This window comes from Styela clava, chromosome 1, assembly GCF_964204865.1.
Source record: "Styela clava chromosome 1, kaStyClav1.hap1.2, whole genome shotgun sequence".
NCBI lineage: Eukaryota > Metazoa > Chordata > Ascidiacea > Stolidobranchia > Styelidae > Styela > Styela clava.
This window is the reverse complement of record NC_135250.1, coordinates 18,616,506-18,635,334: the sequence shown is the minus strand read 5'-3', so window position 1 is coordinate 18,635,334 and position 18,829 is coordinate 18,616,506. Positions and strand designations below refer to the sequence as shown.

The 18,829-nt window shown below is 33.6% G+C and overlaps 1 protein-coding gene across 1 annotated transcript; it reads right to left on the bottom strand.

Annotated features, from left to right (window-relative positions):
• Window positions 1–1,178: 1,178 nt before the first annotated feature.
• LOC120345147 (uncharacterized) lies at window positions 1,179–10,350 on the bottom strand. The gene is made up of 9 exons (XM_039414567.2): window positions 10,103–10,350; window positions 9,619–9,754; window positions 7,944–8,134; window positions 5,439–5,562; window positions 5,053–5,142; window positions 3,356–4,300; window positions 2,606–2,708; window positions 2,366–2,485; window positions 1,179–1,930 (listed from the first exon to the last, which is right to left on the bottom strand). The coding sequence occupies exons 1-9, from the start codon at window positions 10,253–10,255 to the stop codon at window positions 1,744–1,746; spliced, it is 2,049 nt and encodes a 682-aa protein (XP_039270501.1). The 5' UTR covers window positions 10,256–10,350; the 3' UTR covers window positions 1,179–1,743.
• Window positions 10,351–18,829: the final 8,479 nt, after the last annotated feature.

Here is an 18,829-nt window from a genome sequence, read left to right as displayed (position 1 = left end):
ATTCGGAAATATATAGGTAAATGGACGGGTAACATTGGATGTGCGTGGCATTAAAAAAATAAAAAGATACACAAAAACTTGTCTAAAGGGGAATTCACTACCTAACAGCAATAAAGATATGTTTAAATTAGCCATTGTAGGAAATTATAACGGTTGTAAAAATTATTCAACTTATTTGATTTTTTACAAATCTTCTTCATCGAATATTGGTATTTTGATTTTCACCACCACTCGCCCATTGGAAGTCCAAAAGAAGGGTACCCGCATCGTTTTTTCAGGAGTTTAGCTTGATAGAACAGGTCTTTATATTTTTCCGTCAAGTTCTGCGCAACAAAAGCTTTCGATAAATTGGCTATAGATGATTTGTTGGTGGCAGTTCTTATGAGGTGCTGATTCTTAAAAAATTTGCTTTGGATTTTTCTGTCTGTGAACTTGGCGATTATTGGTTTGTGGATATTCGAGTTGTAAGACTGCGGTAACTGAGATATCAGATGACTTGATATCTACATGAATCAGTTTTCCTATCTCCATTATTAGTTGATCTGTCCTCATTCACAGTTGGGGCAAGGCCGTGAAACTCTAAATTGTTGAGTCGAGACCACGTCTTTCCTGTTCCTCCATTTTATTGTGGCATAAAACAGATCTTCCTTGAAATTATAAACTAAATCTTCTAATTCCTTTATTCATTTGACATAATTTATAATTTTTTCTATCATCAATTCCTGCTTTGCAGATAATTTATGCTACATATCCGACTGAAAATTATAGGTTTTCTTGATTGAGGCAATGTCTTCTTTTATCTCTCAAAGATTGCATTTGGTCTTCCACGAATTCTGTAAGGCCTAGGCTCAATGGTACGTATGTTATTTGGATTAGAAAATTTGAGGTCAACCATAATGAAACTAAGTGGGAACTATCAGTATTGGGGTGGAGCTGAGTCTTGGCAGGTCCTAGTAGATAGGACACATACTGCATTCACAACAGCTAGCCCTAACAAAATCTTTCATTTCTTATGCTTTATCAATGAAATGCACATAAAATTCATCAAATTTAAAATTGCGTTCTCTTTTGAACCTAATACACTGTACGCATTCAAAATCCATATATTATATCAAAGCGAACCAGTGGGGCTCCACTTTCTATTCAAATTACTACTAAACTGAAAATAATCACAGGAACACATTTTAAACCAGAATTCTTTCATACTTAAAATGTGCAGGAACTTATAAATACAAAAAATTGATTCATTATTACATAGACATAATATATCTCATCAAAGTATTATCATTGGATTATGCCCGCCACACAGTGCATAGCAAGCTTTCAATCACTATATCATTTTGTTTTGACATCAACTCGATCTTCTCCAAATCCGTCACAATAGTAAATTGCAAATTAAAAAAATAACCACACTACTGTTTGTGAGTTCTTTAGTCGATTGCCATTTTAACAGTGTTTTTAACTAGATATTTCATGTTTGGCTGGATACCACAAAATTTAAATAATATTTTAGATTTATTTCATAGAAAAGTGCAGGATTCATTCATTGATACATTGGTGAAGAAAATAAAAATATACAAGATTTGAATCTCTCAGTATTTCTACTAATTGCAAATACCTGGCCACGACACTGCGTGACGACATTGAATAAGAATAATAAATAGGGACAATAATTCATACAATCTGACAAGCATAAACCAATGCTAAAAATTTTAATAAAAACTCAAAAACTGCATCATGTTTTTACATCATTGTATCTGCAATTGGATAAGAAAGAGTGACATAATCGGAATCGCTAATTTTCAATCTATTTCTTGTGTAATAAGCTACCATTTCTGGCGGGCTGAGAAAAGGAGAACTGAACTCTCCCAGAATCCAGCTATCATCTCTCGTACATCGAAGAAGCATGTGGATGCAACCTTTTGATGATCTGCAGAATGTGGAAATCATAAGATGATGAAGAAGGGCGTGTTGCAAGAGAGATATGAAATGGGAAGTTTTGTCAAATAGTCACTTCATAATTCATAAATCTTACTGATAAATATACTTTAGATACCACGCCTCATGTTTACTCTTTTTCAGTCATTCAGTTTATGTCTAGTTATCAAAGTATGTTTATGAAATTAGAAAAAAAGAAGATGATGAATAGAAGCTACTACCAAATCCAAACCATACATGATATGAATCATTCAAAATGGAAAAGATCCAACATTCATTATATCTTTGACCGAATCCACAATAATTGAGGTGATATACCATAAAATAGTTGGTGAAAGATGTCCAAGACTTTCAGCTTAATGCTAACTATTTTCATGACATGATTTTGATTCTAGTTGTAACAGTGTTTACATAACATATTACTTACTGAACAGAGAGACTGTAACTATTTCTTGTGCTTTCGCTTTTTCTTACAAGGAAACTTCCTTCTAATTTATCACGAAGTCTGAATTCTGCCTCATCTCTGGTAACACTTCCATGATACCATCTAAAAATTCAGAGGAGATAGCATTAATAATCATAGTAATAGGTGTACTGAATGTTCATGACTCTTCGGACTGTTCTCGCAAACTTCTAGTGAAAAGAATGTTGATAAAACTGGACTTACGTTTGATTTTCCAGTGGTAAAAGCGGGTCAAAATCACGAGTATTTATTGCTTCTGTTGGATGAAGTTCCAATTTTCTTTGCTGAAATCTCTGCATTGATTGCACTGGAATATAAAAATTAAAACTTTTCAATGAATGGCCAATGTTCGTAAGTATATAAAACAAAATTCAAGTCAGTATGAAAAATATTATTTCTTAAAAAAACTACAATGATATATTTATAGCTAGAAAGCTGTTTCATAAGCTATGACTATCATGAAATCATCTCAGTAGCTGATATTTTTATTTCTGGGAATCTAATAATCTATTATAATACCACATTCGCATAATTTTAAATGGTTGTGCTCTTTTATCTATTGGTGTCAAGATAAATACACAGTTGAACAATACCTAAAAATTAAAAAATTATCTTGGTTCGATTCTGCAGAAATACAGAAACTAAAATTACCGTTTTCAACCAAAATGATGAAATTTCCTTAAAAGTTTTAGGTTTACAGAAACTGTGCCTTTCTTATCCAATTACATTTTTGCATTTGTTTCATAGTTCAATATTTTCCAATATCTATGTACTACACACTCATAATATTCTTGGCATAATAGGCCTATTTAATGAAAATATTTTACATGAGGTAAATTTATCATTATCACATTCCCTATGATGATAAATTTCTAGAACCTTGAGTGATTCTGAAAATCCTGAGATAAAATTTTAGAGCTATTTCAATCAATATATCTCAAAAATTCAACTCACAGTGATTAGCAGGAGCTTTGTTATCCCATGGATGTTCATAAAAAGATTCATCAGTAGGCATTGGGTTCATTCTTGGTCTCATTGACATGTGATTGTACGCTGGTCGTTGTCGCGCTAATGGTGAGCCTTGTAGCTCATATGACCGGGACCGAGAATGTGATATATTATTAGAATTATTAGTAAACGATGCTGAATGAGATATGGGAGGCTTATCCCAGGGTTCCTCATATTCACCTAGTCCATTTAGCGGACGGTGTTGTTGATATGATGACACAGTGGTGAGATGATCATCGGATGCGCTCTTAGGTAACATCTGATGTGAATTTTGATTGGCTAAAGCAACAAGCACTTGAGCATGATTTCTCATATCAAGTGATCGGCTCTTTGATCTCATATTCATCATGTGAGGAGGCAATCCTACTTGACTGCTGTTTGAGTTTGTCGATGGTGAAGTTCGTAAATGTGAAATACCTAAATCCGGAGAACCTCGTCCACTGCTGAGTGGACTTGCAGTACCAGCACTTCCGCCGCTCGGGGACATTCGACGTAATTCTTCCAAAGAAGGTTCGGCTTTAATAAGTCTTTTATCAATTGGACGGAATTTTGCACTTTGACTTCCCCACGGCTCGGAATAATTATTTGAGGTGACTTCACGAGGCAATATCAATCTTCTGTCGAAATGGGGCGAGGATCTTGGTGACGTTCGAGGATGCTCAACACGTACAAGACGACGAGCGACAGTGCTTGGCGATGCTGATGAGGCTGATGACGCAACAGAACTCCAGGAATCATTGTGTGGTTTCCCATTGTGAAGTTTTCGGTGGAGGTTCTGTCTTTCCAAGTTATCATGGGACAAGTGGCTATCATGTGACATTTTACGTGGAAATGGAAGCGTAGCCTCTTTGTTTGAATCCCATGGATCTTCATAATCAGTCATATTTTCCGCTGCAGAAAGTAAACAAAAGTTTAACGAGAATATCGGTCAGAGACCGAAGACTTATCGATCGAAAGTTAGGGGATCCCCCAAAACAGAAACTGCATTTTCGATTCGAAAAATTCTGCAAACCCGAACTGGATTGTTTTGATTAGTTTTCAGCCAATATCAAAAATGTATGAAACAATAGCCAACTACCCATGTCGTCGTCGAAATACTAATCGAGGAAATACTTTTATGAAGAATTCTGCAAATCCGAACTGGATTGTTTTGATTATTTTCCAGCCAATAGCCTATTTACCAATGCTATATTTTTAATCAAATACAACGGCGCCAACCCGGGTTGCGACGGCTATTTAAACACAGCCTAGCGATATTTTGGTAAGGAATTCTGCAACCCCGAAAAATGTGAAAAATTTCTCGAAGGAAACTTGTGCATCAAAGTTACCTTCGCTCTGACTCACTAGCAGGAAAACTTGCGCATCGGACACGCACACACACATTCAGCGCGTCTCAAAAATCTCTCGCTTTGTAAAAATCCAGATCTCTTCATCACTAATTAATTATTAACTCGCTACTTATGCGACATAATTCATCCAAAATCAATAGGCTTCTGGTCCGAGATATGATGAATGCACATGCAAAATTTGGAGCAGATTCAACCACGCCTTCGTGAGATATCGCGTGCATCTAACAGACATACATACAGACATACATGCAAAGTAAAAAAAAGATTTATGTAAAATAATGCCAATAAACATACCTGCTTTTTTATCCCAAGGATCATGATAATTGTCTTCAAATGTACCTTCCCTGGCGTTTTGAAAATCGTCTGACCCCGCCTGAGATACCTCTGTCAAGAGAGAAACAAAATTTACATATTGGCAGAAAAGTTGGCACAAGGTCCATTTTTATCCATGTAAGGTTTAAATAGATGCAACATGCAAGTCTATATTGGGAAAAAGGTTTTTAGAAAATTATTGCTATTAATCAATGAGCTTGAAGATAAGAATAGAAGACACTAGAATACTGTGTCAACCAATTCAATTATAATCTAAATAATTCTATACAAAACCCTAAATTATAATTAGAAAAAAATGTAACTGCCTATCATCATTATATTCAATTCAATTAATAACATGAATATACCCAAATGCATTCTTTGGGCTTTATATGGCTCAGTATATCCATCTGCACTTTTATTTTTTCTTGCAAGTGCTTTCTGCTGTAACGCATCAAACGGATCAGAATATTCGTCAGATATTGACACATCCTGCACAATAAAATATAATAAGTTATAATAAGCTGTACATATTTAATTTATAATAGATATGCATTTTGTGCTTTCATGGAGTAAAGCAAGTGATAAATAACATTCTTGGCAATGAAAGAGACATGGCATAATAATATAATAGAAGCCCCAGGAAATATTAAAAATCTTAAGAGTATAAGTTGTAGATAACAAGTTGAGTGCTCAATCAAACTTGAACCACAGCTCGATGAACAATTATGATTTGGATTTTTATTTTTGGCTCGCACTTGATAGTCTATTGTTCTAAAGCAGGGGTAGGCAAATTATGGCCAGCGGGCTAGATCCAGCGATTCGAAGTGTTTCATCTGACCTACTTGTGTCTGCTAAAATCAGGACTATAGTTTTTATGAATTAAATTTCTGTTAAAAACCTTGATAAAAATCCTGTCATAAAGACCCCAATTGTTACATTGTGCTTTTTATTATTATATTAATGTTAGCCTAGCTTTTGTAAATATACTGTTTTTTATTCATAGCTTTTCATATTAAGGTTTGAGCCCATGGCCAAGTAATAAAGTCTATTATCTGTAACTGGCCCACCCACAAAAATAATTGCTCACCCCTGTTCTGAAAGATTTGTGGATTTGAAATATTTGATTTGAAAATATTGATCAAAACCAACATTGAGGAAATTGTGCTATGAGTTATACATACCATAGGAGAAAAACAATTTTATTAATAATAAAGTTCTAAACCTACATATAACAAATGTAAATTCTATATTCAAAAATTTATTAATAATTCACCCATTATTTTGTACAACATAGTTCCATATACATATATTATCTAATCCCCACTAACGCACCTAATATATTTTAATGTACACGAAAATTAAACCTATATAAACAAAGGGCCAATTAGATAATTACAACCACTTCCTAACAACTTCCTGTATACATTTAATTACTTCCTATTTAGTAGGTAGGAGCAGGCAACACAAATTATAGGTTTATGGGCATTCCAAATAAATATTGACATAATCATGTTTGTACATTCACATAATTGTGATAATGTAATGAACTATGTGTAAATAATAGATTATCTTGGCAACCTGTTCCATGTATTACATTCGATATATAATTAAGATTTTAATAAAATAGCAAATAAAGCAGGAAAATAATACTGGGCATTATGATTTATGAAGTTTAGAAAGTTTGAAATTTTATTTAGCCTACTTACAGTTTGAAATAAGAAATATTTCATTTGTGTAAACCCTAAACAAAACACAAAAAGCTGACCGGAACTATAGATAGATCTTCAAAAGAGCAAATCTATTCATTGGGGTAGTTAATAACAACAATAAAAAGCCAGAATGATTAAATATAGGTCAATAACGTATTATAACATTAACAAGTACAGCAATTATGGTCCATTGATAGATTATTGTGTTTGTTAGTAACTTGAGTATGAAATAAAACCTATCGTCTGCCATTCATTATTCTTAAATAGGCAAAAAGCCTTTGTAACAACAAAGTACATATAGAGGAGATTTTCTCCTATACTTAAGGAATTTTGATGAATGAATCATGATACATTGAGTACGCCCTTGTATGACCGAGTAATGACACCTTATTACATGTCTGGTTTACTTGAAGACGAAACATTCATTGGTATAGCTATAAAAATTACCTCAGACTTTGCTTGTCATTATTATGAAATATACTGAGAAAATGACTGAAATATTCATAATACAATAGATTATTTTATAGAATTTTATGTTTTTCAGCATGCTGGCATAAACTGACATCAAGCATAATTTGAGTCTGTGAAAAGTATTTTATTGCATATAGTATTTTGGTAATTCAAACGTTAATTTTCCATGTTACATATATTCTAACTTTCTATCTGAACAATTTATTTGAATACCCACACAAAAAAAAATCTAAACACTAAGCTTTACTGCGAATACCAAATATCATAACAGACATATATTTTATTCCGAAACACTACACTAATATTTTATTGTCTGTCTGTTTCAATCGTTTTTATTTGCAAGTCACAATCCAGTATTTTATGTACAAAAAGTTAGAATAACAAATTTACAAATTATAATCTTGATAGATATCGATATTCAACACAATAACAGCTATTTGATTTTTTTGCAACAAGAAACCAAACTGATAGCAAAAATGCAATTGTGAAGACATGGAAACAAACAAAACAACTTTTATATCAAGCATAGTGTCGCGCTGGCAAATGTTTCAGCTCAGCAATCAGAATAGGCTTAAAATATGTGTCATTGATCTTTTATAAGAAACTGTATATATAAAATTTCAGCTGGTTAAATGGTATATTACCAACCATTGAATATAATCATTACAAATAATTATTGGTATAAATTACCTTTCCCTGGGAATGGAAATCTTTGGCTGGAGGTTCTAATATTCCAGGTTTTTGCTGAATTCCAGAAATGATATTTTCGTTTTTGTTTGTTTCATTACCTCCTTGATTATGATGAAGATCTTCCTCTGATTTACAGTTGAGATTTTGAAATCTATCTGCTATCCAATTTTCTGTTAAATTCTCTTTATTACCTGTCAAATATTCAATGAATTAACAGCAGGATAAAAACCTTGAATATTGGTTCGAACTCCAATTTAAATGAAATATAGGTGAAATTGTAATAAAAATATGTACATTTTACAATTTGGTAAAAGCATTTCAAAATATCTGAAACTCGATGAAATATCCAATGAAAGTTTTCTTTTATTGAGATTACTGATTGTTATGCCAAACTGAATAGTTATTGTACACAGTAATTTCATTACAAAAGATTAATAATTACAATAACAACAAAAGATACTACTGCAAATTTGAAGGAAACAGCAGAAATACACAAGTCCTGAACTACCGTAGCTATCTAGCTCAGAGGTGCACGTACACAGCAGTCTAAGATGAAATCTGTGGCCGTGCTGGTGTGAGTTCTACCAACAAATTAAGCACAGGGAAAGAATACGTACTACAACCCCATTAGTTATTAATCACCTGTCTTAAAATTTACATATGATAATTATGAATTGGTGTCATTGAATTTCCATATGATTGTAACTCTTTGTTATATACACTCTTGGCCAGTAAGACTGTGAAGTTGGAAAAAATTACCATTCCTGACTCCCGGTTTATAAAATATTTCGACTCTGACATGAAAATAATAGAGACTCCCGACTCTAGCCCCACAAAAGTTAAATTTGAATGACGAAAGGTTTGTTTATTTGATAAAAATTACCGTAAGTACACCCAGTAAACATGATGCCTTTTAAATTTCTGTAGAAAAGATTGACTTATTTTATCATTATTCAATTGGTAGGCTATTTGATTAATAAGGGAATTTATGCTGATAGTGACAATGCATGACTGTTATGAATCTTTAGTTCAGGGCTCGACTGATATCACTTTTTGTGACCAATACTAATTTATCAGCAAACTAGTCGCTATAACCGATATCTTTATCATAACCGATAATAATCCATCATACTTGTAATGTATCATGATTCGCAACACATTGTCAAATAAAGGGTTAAGTTTGGTCTGTGAAGGGTTTTATTATGCAAGTTTGCCTTTCAGAAAATATACAGTAATTTTTCCAAAAAAGCGCCTTCAGATTACCCTCCAAACATGTTATTGAGAGGACTGTAACACTTTTCGGCTTGCAGTATTGACTTACAGTGAGTACTGAGTTGGCACATCTATCGCTTAAGCTCTACCATAATAGTTAAAGCAAACCCTCATTCTTGTTGGATTTTGCACACTTATCCGTCAATAAGAAAGACTTAAAAATTTATTCAGAAAATGAGATTTATCAAGAAAAACTAAATCTTAAATTGAATTTAACGCATAAAAAAATCTTGATCTCTCCGGTGGCTGTGCTTTTGTTACAAAAACGTAATGCGACCAGCCATTGAAAAAAAGTTGTGCACCTCTGACCAAAATAGTCAAATAATTTCATACAGGTTTGGATCGGGTGATGAGAATTTAGTAGTTCTACAAGATCTACATCTACAGTTCTACATGTACATACTTGTTGGTAATTTCTTATCCAAATCTCTATTTCCTTTTTTACTTCCTCGAGATGGCTTGTCTTTGTGCATGTCTTGTGTGATATTCTCAGAGATGTCTCTTCCATATGATCCTGATTGAGCAGGAGCTACTTGCATCTAGAAGAGAGAATTAAGTGAGATCCGAATAAATTATCCATGATATCTTACAGAATATTTAACAGATTGTATTAAGAAATTGAGACAGAGGATACACAATGTGTCGATGATGTACCAGTATTAATGATGCATCATTCAATTGGTTCCGCCATTACCACGAATGAATAGAAGAGAAGAACAAGATTTCGAAGATGATACTCTTCAGCTATTGGAGAATACTCAGCGTTGAAAAGCAGTTTTAAAAACTTTTACTATAAACGTATATTTGTACCCTTAATATTCAAAAAAACTATTTTTCATGATTTTACGACTAAATTTATGTGAAAAGATATTTTATACCAAATATACCTGTGTATTTGACTGAACTGATGACAACCGAATTGGTTGCTTACTTTCAGGAGGAACGGGTTGAAATTGTAATTCTTCATCTGCCGCAGTTGTACCATGGCTGTCAGTCTTGCTGTTTTTTTTACGAAATATACTTGTCCACTTTTTCGACATAATAATAAACTAATAAATATATAATATGAATAGCTGGCTACGATACGATGCAATAAAATCTCAAGACTTAAATACTGAAAATTAAATAAATATAGTTACTACCGTCCGACAGTAGTTGGTTCAAAAAGGATGACCAGACATATCAAAAATTGGTTACATTTATATGGTTTGATCTGGATCGTTGACAAAATTCCCTCCAAAGATTTGAAATCATCCAAAAAATACCCTGCTTACGTAATTCAATAATTTTGAAATTCCATGCAACTCTCATTCTTATTTCTTGTGCTTTATAATGATATAATAACGTGTTTTTATATGCATGCACAATGACCCTTTTCTATCAATGTCACAATGAATAAACTATGTGTGACAAAATAGGATAAGTAAGAATGCCTAATTACGGTGGGTACAGTTATAAAACCGTATCTTATTTCGGGTCTAGTATAGTTTAGTACCACAAGTACTTCCAGTTGGCGTATCAAAATGAATTTTGCATATGTTATTCCTAACCCCCACCTGACTATACCATCCAAAAATTGCGTCAATACGACGTCACAAACACGTCATAGGGCTTGTCAAGGTATAATTATGATTGCCCGAAATGGCATCTGCGGCGCCGATAACGAACTCGCTAACGCCGGCAATCTCTCTCCTATCATGATCATTATGACTGGAAAACGAGAGAAATAGCTTGCTCGATTTCGGGCGATCCACTGCGCGTTTTGGACGATCATTCGCATACTTTGGTGGGCCTTATTACGCCAATGTGACGTCGAAATGACTTAATTTTTCGGTGACGTAGTCAGGTGGGGGTTAGGATTGGCATATGCAAAAATTGTTGAGCCATGCCAACTAGAAGTGCATGTGGTACTAAACTATACCAGACCCCTTATTTCTTATCATACTACTGTACTACACAACCCTGTCTTTCTGAAACCTGGGCACACTGTTTCCGCTATTTAGCCCTTGTTTGTACATTACCGTACCGTATCGGGTCTCCTGAAGTATGCGCCGCAAGTACTTCTAGTTGGCCTGGCTTAACAATATTTACATATGTAATTTCTAAACCCCACATGCAGACATGACTACGTCATCCAAAAATTACATCACACCGAAGTCGCAATGACGTAAAACGGCCCTTAAAAGTATACCGATGGTTGCACAGACAATCATCCGAAGTTGAGCAAACTAGCCTATTTTTTGTCGTCGAAACGATATCGATACAGCGATAAAAGAGAGATCGCTGCACAGATGCCATTTCGGACGATCGTAATTATACTTTAGAAAGCTCTATGACGCGATGGTGATGCAGTGATGTAATTTCCGGATGACGCACCGGTAGTCATGTGGGGGTTAGAAATTAAATATGCAAAAATTGTCCAGAAAGGCCAACTATAAGTACCGTACCTGCGGCGCGTATTGCCTCTCGTTGCTCGGTAGTCGAGTTGTCTTCACCTCGAGCATCGATGACGTCACGTCGCAGAGCGTTTGCTTGACTGGTGACTGGTGAGTTGACGGCCTGTCGGGCGACTGCCGTAGGGCGAGTTTAGACTACTGCAACCATAGACTACTGAGCTCACATTCATAAATATTTAAGTGTGTCTGTGAAGTATAAAGGTTTTAATATATTTGAAGGTGCTCATTCAAAACATTTAATACCAATAAAGTTCAAAAAATTAAACGAACACAGTCCTATAAGTCAACAGTCTAACTTCGCTACGGTAACATTACTCCAATTCTGTCTGTAGACTGTATTTGTATCCATACAACATGATCAAACTAAGCCACTTATACAAATAAAAATGCTTTCTAGAGCATGTTTATTTATTTTTCTCAACATTTGAGCACTAAAAATATCAAAAACGCATTTCTATACCGCTGTGAAGCTAGTAGAATTTGACCTTTGTGTGCGGCGAGGCGAAAAGGTTAAAATTCTTGGCAGAATTATAGGCGTGTCATTATTTACAACTGAAAAAATGTAGACAGGTAAAATTAACATAACAAAAAAGGAAAGTTATTTATTAAATATAACTAAAATTACCATTTACAAAGCAAAAGCATTAATTGCTTGGTAAAATAAGCATAATAAATAGTTAGCAACTAATTTTTTATAAATATCCCGTGTCGATTATGCCTTTATTCATCAAAATTACGTAAAGCGAAAACGGGTTAAATTTTGCAATTTTCAAATATTAATAGAAATATCTTCCGCTCAAGAGGCACGCGATTTTATAATTTCATATCGAAGTAGAATATTTTAGGTTTATCACACACATTGAACCTAAAACTACTCGAACTTAAAAAATGGAGTACTCCCTTGTTGAAGATACCCCTATTACTCGAAATTACGTGAAACGTAAAAATTGTAAATTTTCAAATATTAATAGAAATATGTTCCGCTCAAGAGGCACGCGTTTTCATAATTTCATATCAAAGTAGAATATATTAAGTTTATCACACACATTGAACCTAAAACTACTCGAACTTAAAAAAGGGAGTACTTCCCTGTTGAAGATACCCCTTTTCATCAAAATTACGTAAAGCGAAAAAGGGTTAAATTTTGCAATTTTCAAATGTTAATAGAAATATCTTCCGCTCAAGAGGCACGCGATTTTATAATTTCATATCAAAGTAGAATATATTAAGTTTATCACACACATTGAACCTAAAACTACTCGAACTTAGAAAAGAGAGTACTCCCCTGTTGAAGATACCCCTATTCATCAAAATTACGTAAAGCGAAAAAGGGTTAAATTTTGCAATTTTCAATTGTTAATAGAAATATGTTCCGCTCAAGAGGCACGCGATTTTATAATTTCATATCAAAGGAGAATATATTAGGTTTATCACACACATTGATCCTAAAACTACTCGAACTTAGAAAATGGAGTACTTCCTTGTTGAAGATACCCCTATTACTCAAAATTACGTGAAACGTAAAAATGGGAAATTTTGCAATTTTCAAATATTAATAGAAATATGTTCCGCTCAAGAGGCACGCGATTTTATAAGTTCATATCAAAGTAGAATATATTAAGTTTATCACACACATTGAACCTAAAACTACTCGAACTTAGAAAAGGGAGTACTTCCCTGTTGAAGATACCCCTTTTCATCAAAATTACGTAAAGCGAAAAAGGGTTAAATTTTGCAATTTTAGAAATATGTTCCGCTCAAGAGGCACGCGATTTTATAATTTCATATCAAAGTAGAATATATTAAGTTTATCACACACATTGAACCTAAAACTACTCGAACTTAGAAAAGGGAGTACTTCCCTGTTGAAGATACCCCTTTTCATCAAAAATACGTAAAGCGAAAAAGGGTTAAATTTTGCAATTTTCAAATATTAATAGAAATATGTTCCGCTCAAGAGGCACGCGATTTTATAATTTCATATCAAAGTAGAGTATATTAAGTTTATCACACACATTGAACCTAAAACTACTCGAACTTAGAAAAAGGAGTACTCCCCTGATGAAGATACCCCTTTTCATCAAAATTACGTAAAGCAAAAAAGGGTTAAATTTTGCAATTTTCAAATGTTAATAGAAATATGTTCCGCTCAAGAGGCACGCGATTTTATAATTTCATATCAAAGTAGAATATATTAAGTTTATCACACACATTGAACCTAAAACTACTCGAACTTAGAAAATGGAGTACTCCCTTGTTGAAGATACCCCTATTACTCGAAATTTTGTGGAACGTAAAAATGGTAAATTTTGCAATTTTCAAATATTAATAGAAATATGTTCCGCTCAGGAGGCACGCGATTTTATAATTTCATATCAAAGTAGAATATATTAGGTTTATCACACACATTGAACCTAAAACTACTCGAACCTAAAAAATGGAGTACTCCCCTGTTGAAGATACCCCTTTTCATCAAAATTACGTAAAGCGAAACAGGGTTAAATTTTGCAATTTTCAATTGTTAATAGAAATATGTTCCGCTCAAGAGGCACGCGATTTTATAATTTCATATCAAAGTAGAATATATTAAATTTTTCACACACATTGAACCTAAAACTACTCGAACTTAGAAAAGGGAGTACTTCCCTGTTGAAGATACCCCTTTTCATCAAAATTACGTAAAGCGAAAAAGGGTTAAATTTTGCAATTTCCAAATGTTAATAGAAATATGTTCCGCTCAAGAGGCACGCGATTTTATAATTTCATATCAAAGTAGAATATATTAAGTTTATCACACACATTGAACCTAAAACTACTCAAACTTAGAAAAGGGAGTACTTCCCTGTTGAAGATACCCCTTTTCATCGAAATTACGTAAAGCGAAAAAGGGTTAAATTTTGCAATTTTCAAATGTTAATAGAAATATGTTCCGCTCAAGAGGCACGCGATTTTATAATTTCATATCAAAGTAGAATATATCAAGTTTTTCACACACATTGAACCTAAAACTACTCGAACTTAGAAAAAGGAGTATTCCCCTGTTGAAGATACCCCTTTTCATCAAAATCACGTAAAGCGAAAAAGGGTTAAATTTTGCAATTTCCAAATGTTAATAGAAATATGTTCCGCTCAAGAGGCACGCGATTTTATAATTTCATATCAAAGTAGAGTATATTAAGTTTATCACACACATTGAACCTAAAACTACTCGAACTTAGAAAAAGGAGTACTCCCCTGATGAAGATACCCCTTTTCATCAAAATTACGTAAAGCAAAAAAGGGTTAAATTTTGCAATTTTCAAATGTTAATAGAAATATGTTCCGCTCAAGAGGCACGCGATTTTATAATTTCATATGAAAGTAGAATATATTAAGTTTATCACACACATTGAACCTAAAACTACTCGAACTTAGAAAATGGAGTACTCCCTTGTTGAAGATACCCCTATTACTCGAAATTTTGTGGAACGTAAAAATGGTAAATTTTGCAATTTTCAAATATTAATAGAAATATGTTCCGCTCAGGAGGCACGCGATTTTATAATTTCATATCAAAGTAGAATATATTAGGTTTATCACACACATTGAACCTAAAACTACTCGAACTTAAAAAATGGAGTACTCCCCTGTTGAAGATACCCCTTTTCATCAAAATTACGTAAAGCGAAACAGGGTTAAATTTTGCAATTTTCAATTGTTAATAGAAATATGTTCCGCTCAAGAGGCACGCGATTTTATAATTTCATATCAAAGTAGAATATATTAAATTTTTCACACACATTGAACCTAAAACTACTCAAACTTAGAAAAGGGAGTACTTCCCTGTTGAAGATACCCCTTTTCATCAAAATTACGTAAAGCGAAAAAGGGTTAAATTTTGCAATTTCCAAATGTTAATAGAAATATGTTCCGCTCAAGAGGCACGCGATTTTATAATTTCATATCAAAGTAGAATATATTAAGTTTATCACACACATTGAACCTAAAACTACTCAAACTTAGAAAAGGGAGTACTTCCCTGTTGAAGATACCCCTTTTCATCGAAATTACGTAAAGCGAAAAAGGGTTAAATTTTGCAATTTTCAAATGTTAATAGAAATATGTTCCGCTCAAGAGGCACGCGATTTTATAATTTCATATCAAAGTAGAATATATCAAGTTTTTCACACACATTGAACCTAAAACTACTCGAACTTAGAAAAAGGAGTATTCCCCTGTTGAAGATACCCCTTTTCATCAAAATCACGTAAAGCGAAAAAGGGTTAAATTTTGCAATTTCCAAATGTTAATAGAAATATGTTCCGCTCAAGAGGCACGCGATTTTATAATTTCATATCAAAGTAGAATATAGTAAGTTTATCACACACATTGAACCTAAAACTACTCGAACTTAGAAAAGGGAGTACTCCCCTGTTGAAGATACCCCTTTTCATCAAAATTACGTAAAGCGAAAAAGGGTTAAATTTTGCAATTTTCAAATGTTAATAGAAATATGTTCCGCTCAAGAGGCACGCGATTTTATAATTTCATATCAAAGTAGAATATATTAAGTTTTTCACACACATTGAACCTAAAACTACTCGAACTTAGAAAAAGGAGTATTCCCCTGTTGAAGATACCCCTTTTCATCAAAACTACGTAAAGCGAAAAAGGGTTAAATTTTGCAATTTTCAAATGTTAATAGAAATATTTTCCGCTCAAGAGGCACGCGATTTTATAATTTCATATCAAAGTAGAGTATATTAAGTTTATCACACACATTGAACCTAAAACTACTCGAACTTAGAAAAAGGAGTACTCCCCTGATGAAGATACCCCTTTTCATCAAAATTACGTAAAGCAAAAAAGGGTTAAATTTTGCAATTTTCAAATGTTAATAGAAATATGTTCCGCTCAAGAGGCACGCGATTTTATAATTTCATATCAAAGTAGAATATATTAAGTTTATCACACACATTGAACCTAAAACTACTCGGACTTAGAAAATGGAGTACTCCCTTATTGAAGATACCCCTATTACTCGAAATTTCGTGGAACGTAAAAATGGTAAATTTTGCAATTTTCAAATATTAGTAGAAATATGTTCCGCTCAAGAGGCACGCGATTTTATAAGTTCATATCAAAGTAGAATATATTAGGTTTATCACACACATTGAACCTAAAACTACTCGAAGTAAAAAAATGGAGTACTCCCTTGTTGAAGATACCCCTATTACTCGAAATTACGTGAAACGTAAAAATGGTAAATTTTGCAATTTTCAAATATTAATAGAAATATGTTCCGCTCAAGAGGCACGCGATTTTATAATTTCATATCAAAGTAGAATATATTAAGTTTATCACACACATTGAACCTAAAACTACTCGAACTTAGAAAAGGGAGTACTTCCCTGTTGAAGATACGTCTTTGCATCAAAATTACGTAAAGCGAAAAAGGGTTAAATTTTGCAATTTTCAAATGTTAATAGAAATATGTTCCGCTCAAGAGGCACGCGATTTTATAATTTCATATCAAAGTAGAATATATTAGGTTTATCACACACATTGAACCTAACAAAACTACTCGAACTTAGAAAATGGAGTACTCCCTTGTTGAAGATACCTCTATTACTCGAAATTACGTGAAACGTAAAAATGGTAAATTTTGCAATTTTCAAATATTAATAGAAATATCTTCCGCTCAAGAGGCACGGGATTTTATAATTTCATATCAAAGTGGAATATATAAAATTTACCACACACATTGAACCTAAAACTACTCGAACTTAGAAAAGGGAGTACTCCTCAGTTGAAGATACCCCTTTTCATCAAAATTACCAATAACAGCTGAATATGGCAAACTTGATTGACTATAACTCAGCGACAAATAAAGATATAATATTCATTTTGGAATCGATGGAAATATATTTAAACCGTGCCGTGCCTATTTTGCTCATTTTCACAGAATTGTTGTAAGTTAGCAAGGTAATTGATTGCAGATTTTGTCGATGTGAATATTGTTAAAATTGATCCATCCAACGTCGATTTATTGTGCAAGAAAGGAAGTCAGCTTCTTGGGCCACTATAGTGGTCCGTAGCAGCAAAAGTGTTAGGGCTAACATTTGGCAGGTCGTTAACATATGCATCGCAAATTTTGCTACAAAGGTTAATAACAAACAATTTGTTATATTTGTTTTGACGGATACTTGTCCCACGACATTTAAAAGTGAAAGTATAATTCTATAAACTTTGCATGAGAAGCGCACGACCCCCTCAAATCGTTGATACCCAGGGCCAAAATAATTAGATCCACATTTTAAATACTGTGGCATGTAAAATCTCAGCAATTCCATGTGAAAGTTTTCCTCCGGGGATCGTGCACACAGAAAAATTGAATTCGCAGCCCTAAATAACAACTTTCTGATAAAACAATAATACAAATAATAATAATTCGAGCAGGTGAATAGCTTTAAAAATTTTTTGTTGGGGTTGGGAGAAGAGTATGCATGTTACCTCTAGCACAGGGGTCGGCAACCTTTTGAACTCGGCGTGCCAGTTTATGAATAATGAGCACCTTTGCGTGCCAAACATTTTTATGCGTATGGTTTGCATAGCCATCTACCTGGTTTGAATAGTAAGCGGATGAGCAACAAAATCATTTTATTGGATAACGTGCATGGAAAATAGCTTACGAGAGATTTCGGCATACGGCATTTCTACACCCGACCTGTCTTTGGACGACTTAAGTGATAGGTATTAATTGAGGCCACTCGCGATTAGTTTTGTAGCCAGAAACAATGAAATCGCGATAAATACTAAAGAAGATAAAATTTATTTTGGTACTCCCGTATTATGTGCACCGTGACGGCGTACACCGTAACGTAGTATGTGTACCAGGTTAGGGTTAGGCCATAATTTCAGGTACAAATACTACAGGAGTCATTTGGCTAGTCCCCAAACTCGTAATAGAACTAGAGATATATCGGTAACGGTATCGGCAATGACGTTTTTAATATTACGTAGTAATTATGAAGAAATATATCAACACAGCACATAACGAAAAGCAACTATAGGCGCCCAGTTTTAAATCATACAGTGGAATTGGGGTCCTTATCAACGGCTTGGGTTGCCACTTCTGGATACATTTTTTTTTAATCGAATCTCGAATCAAAAATTTTC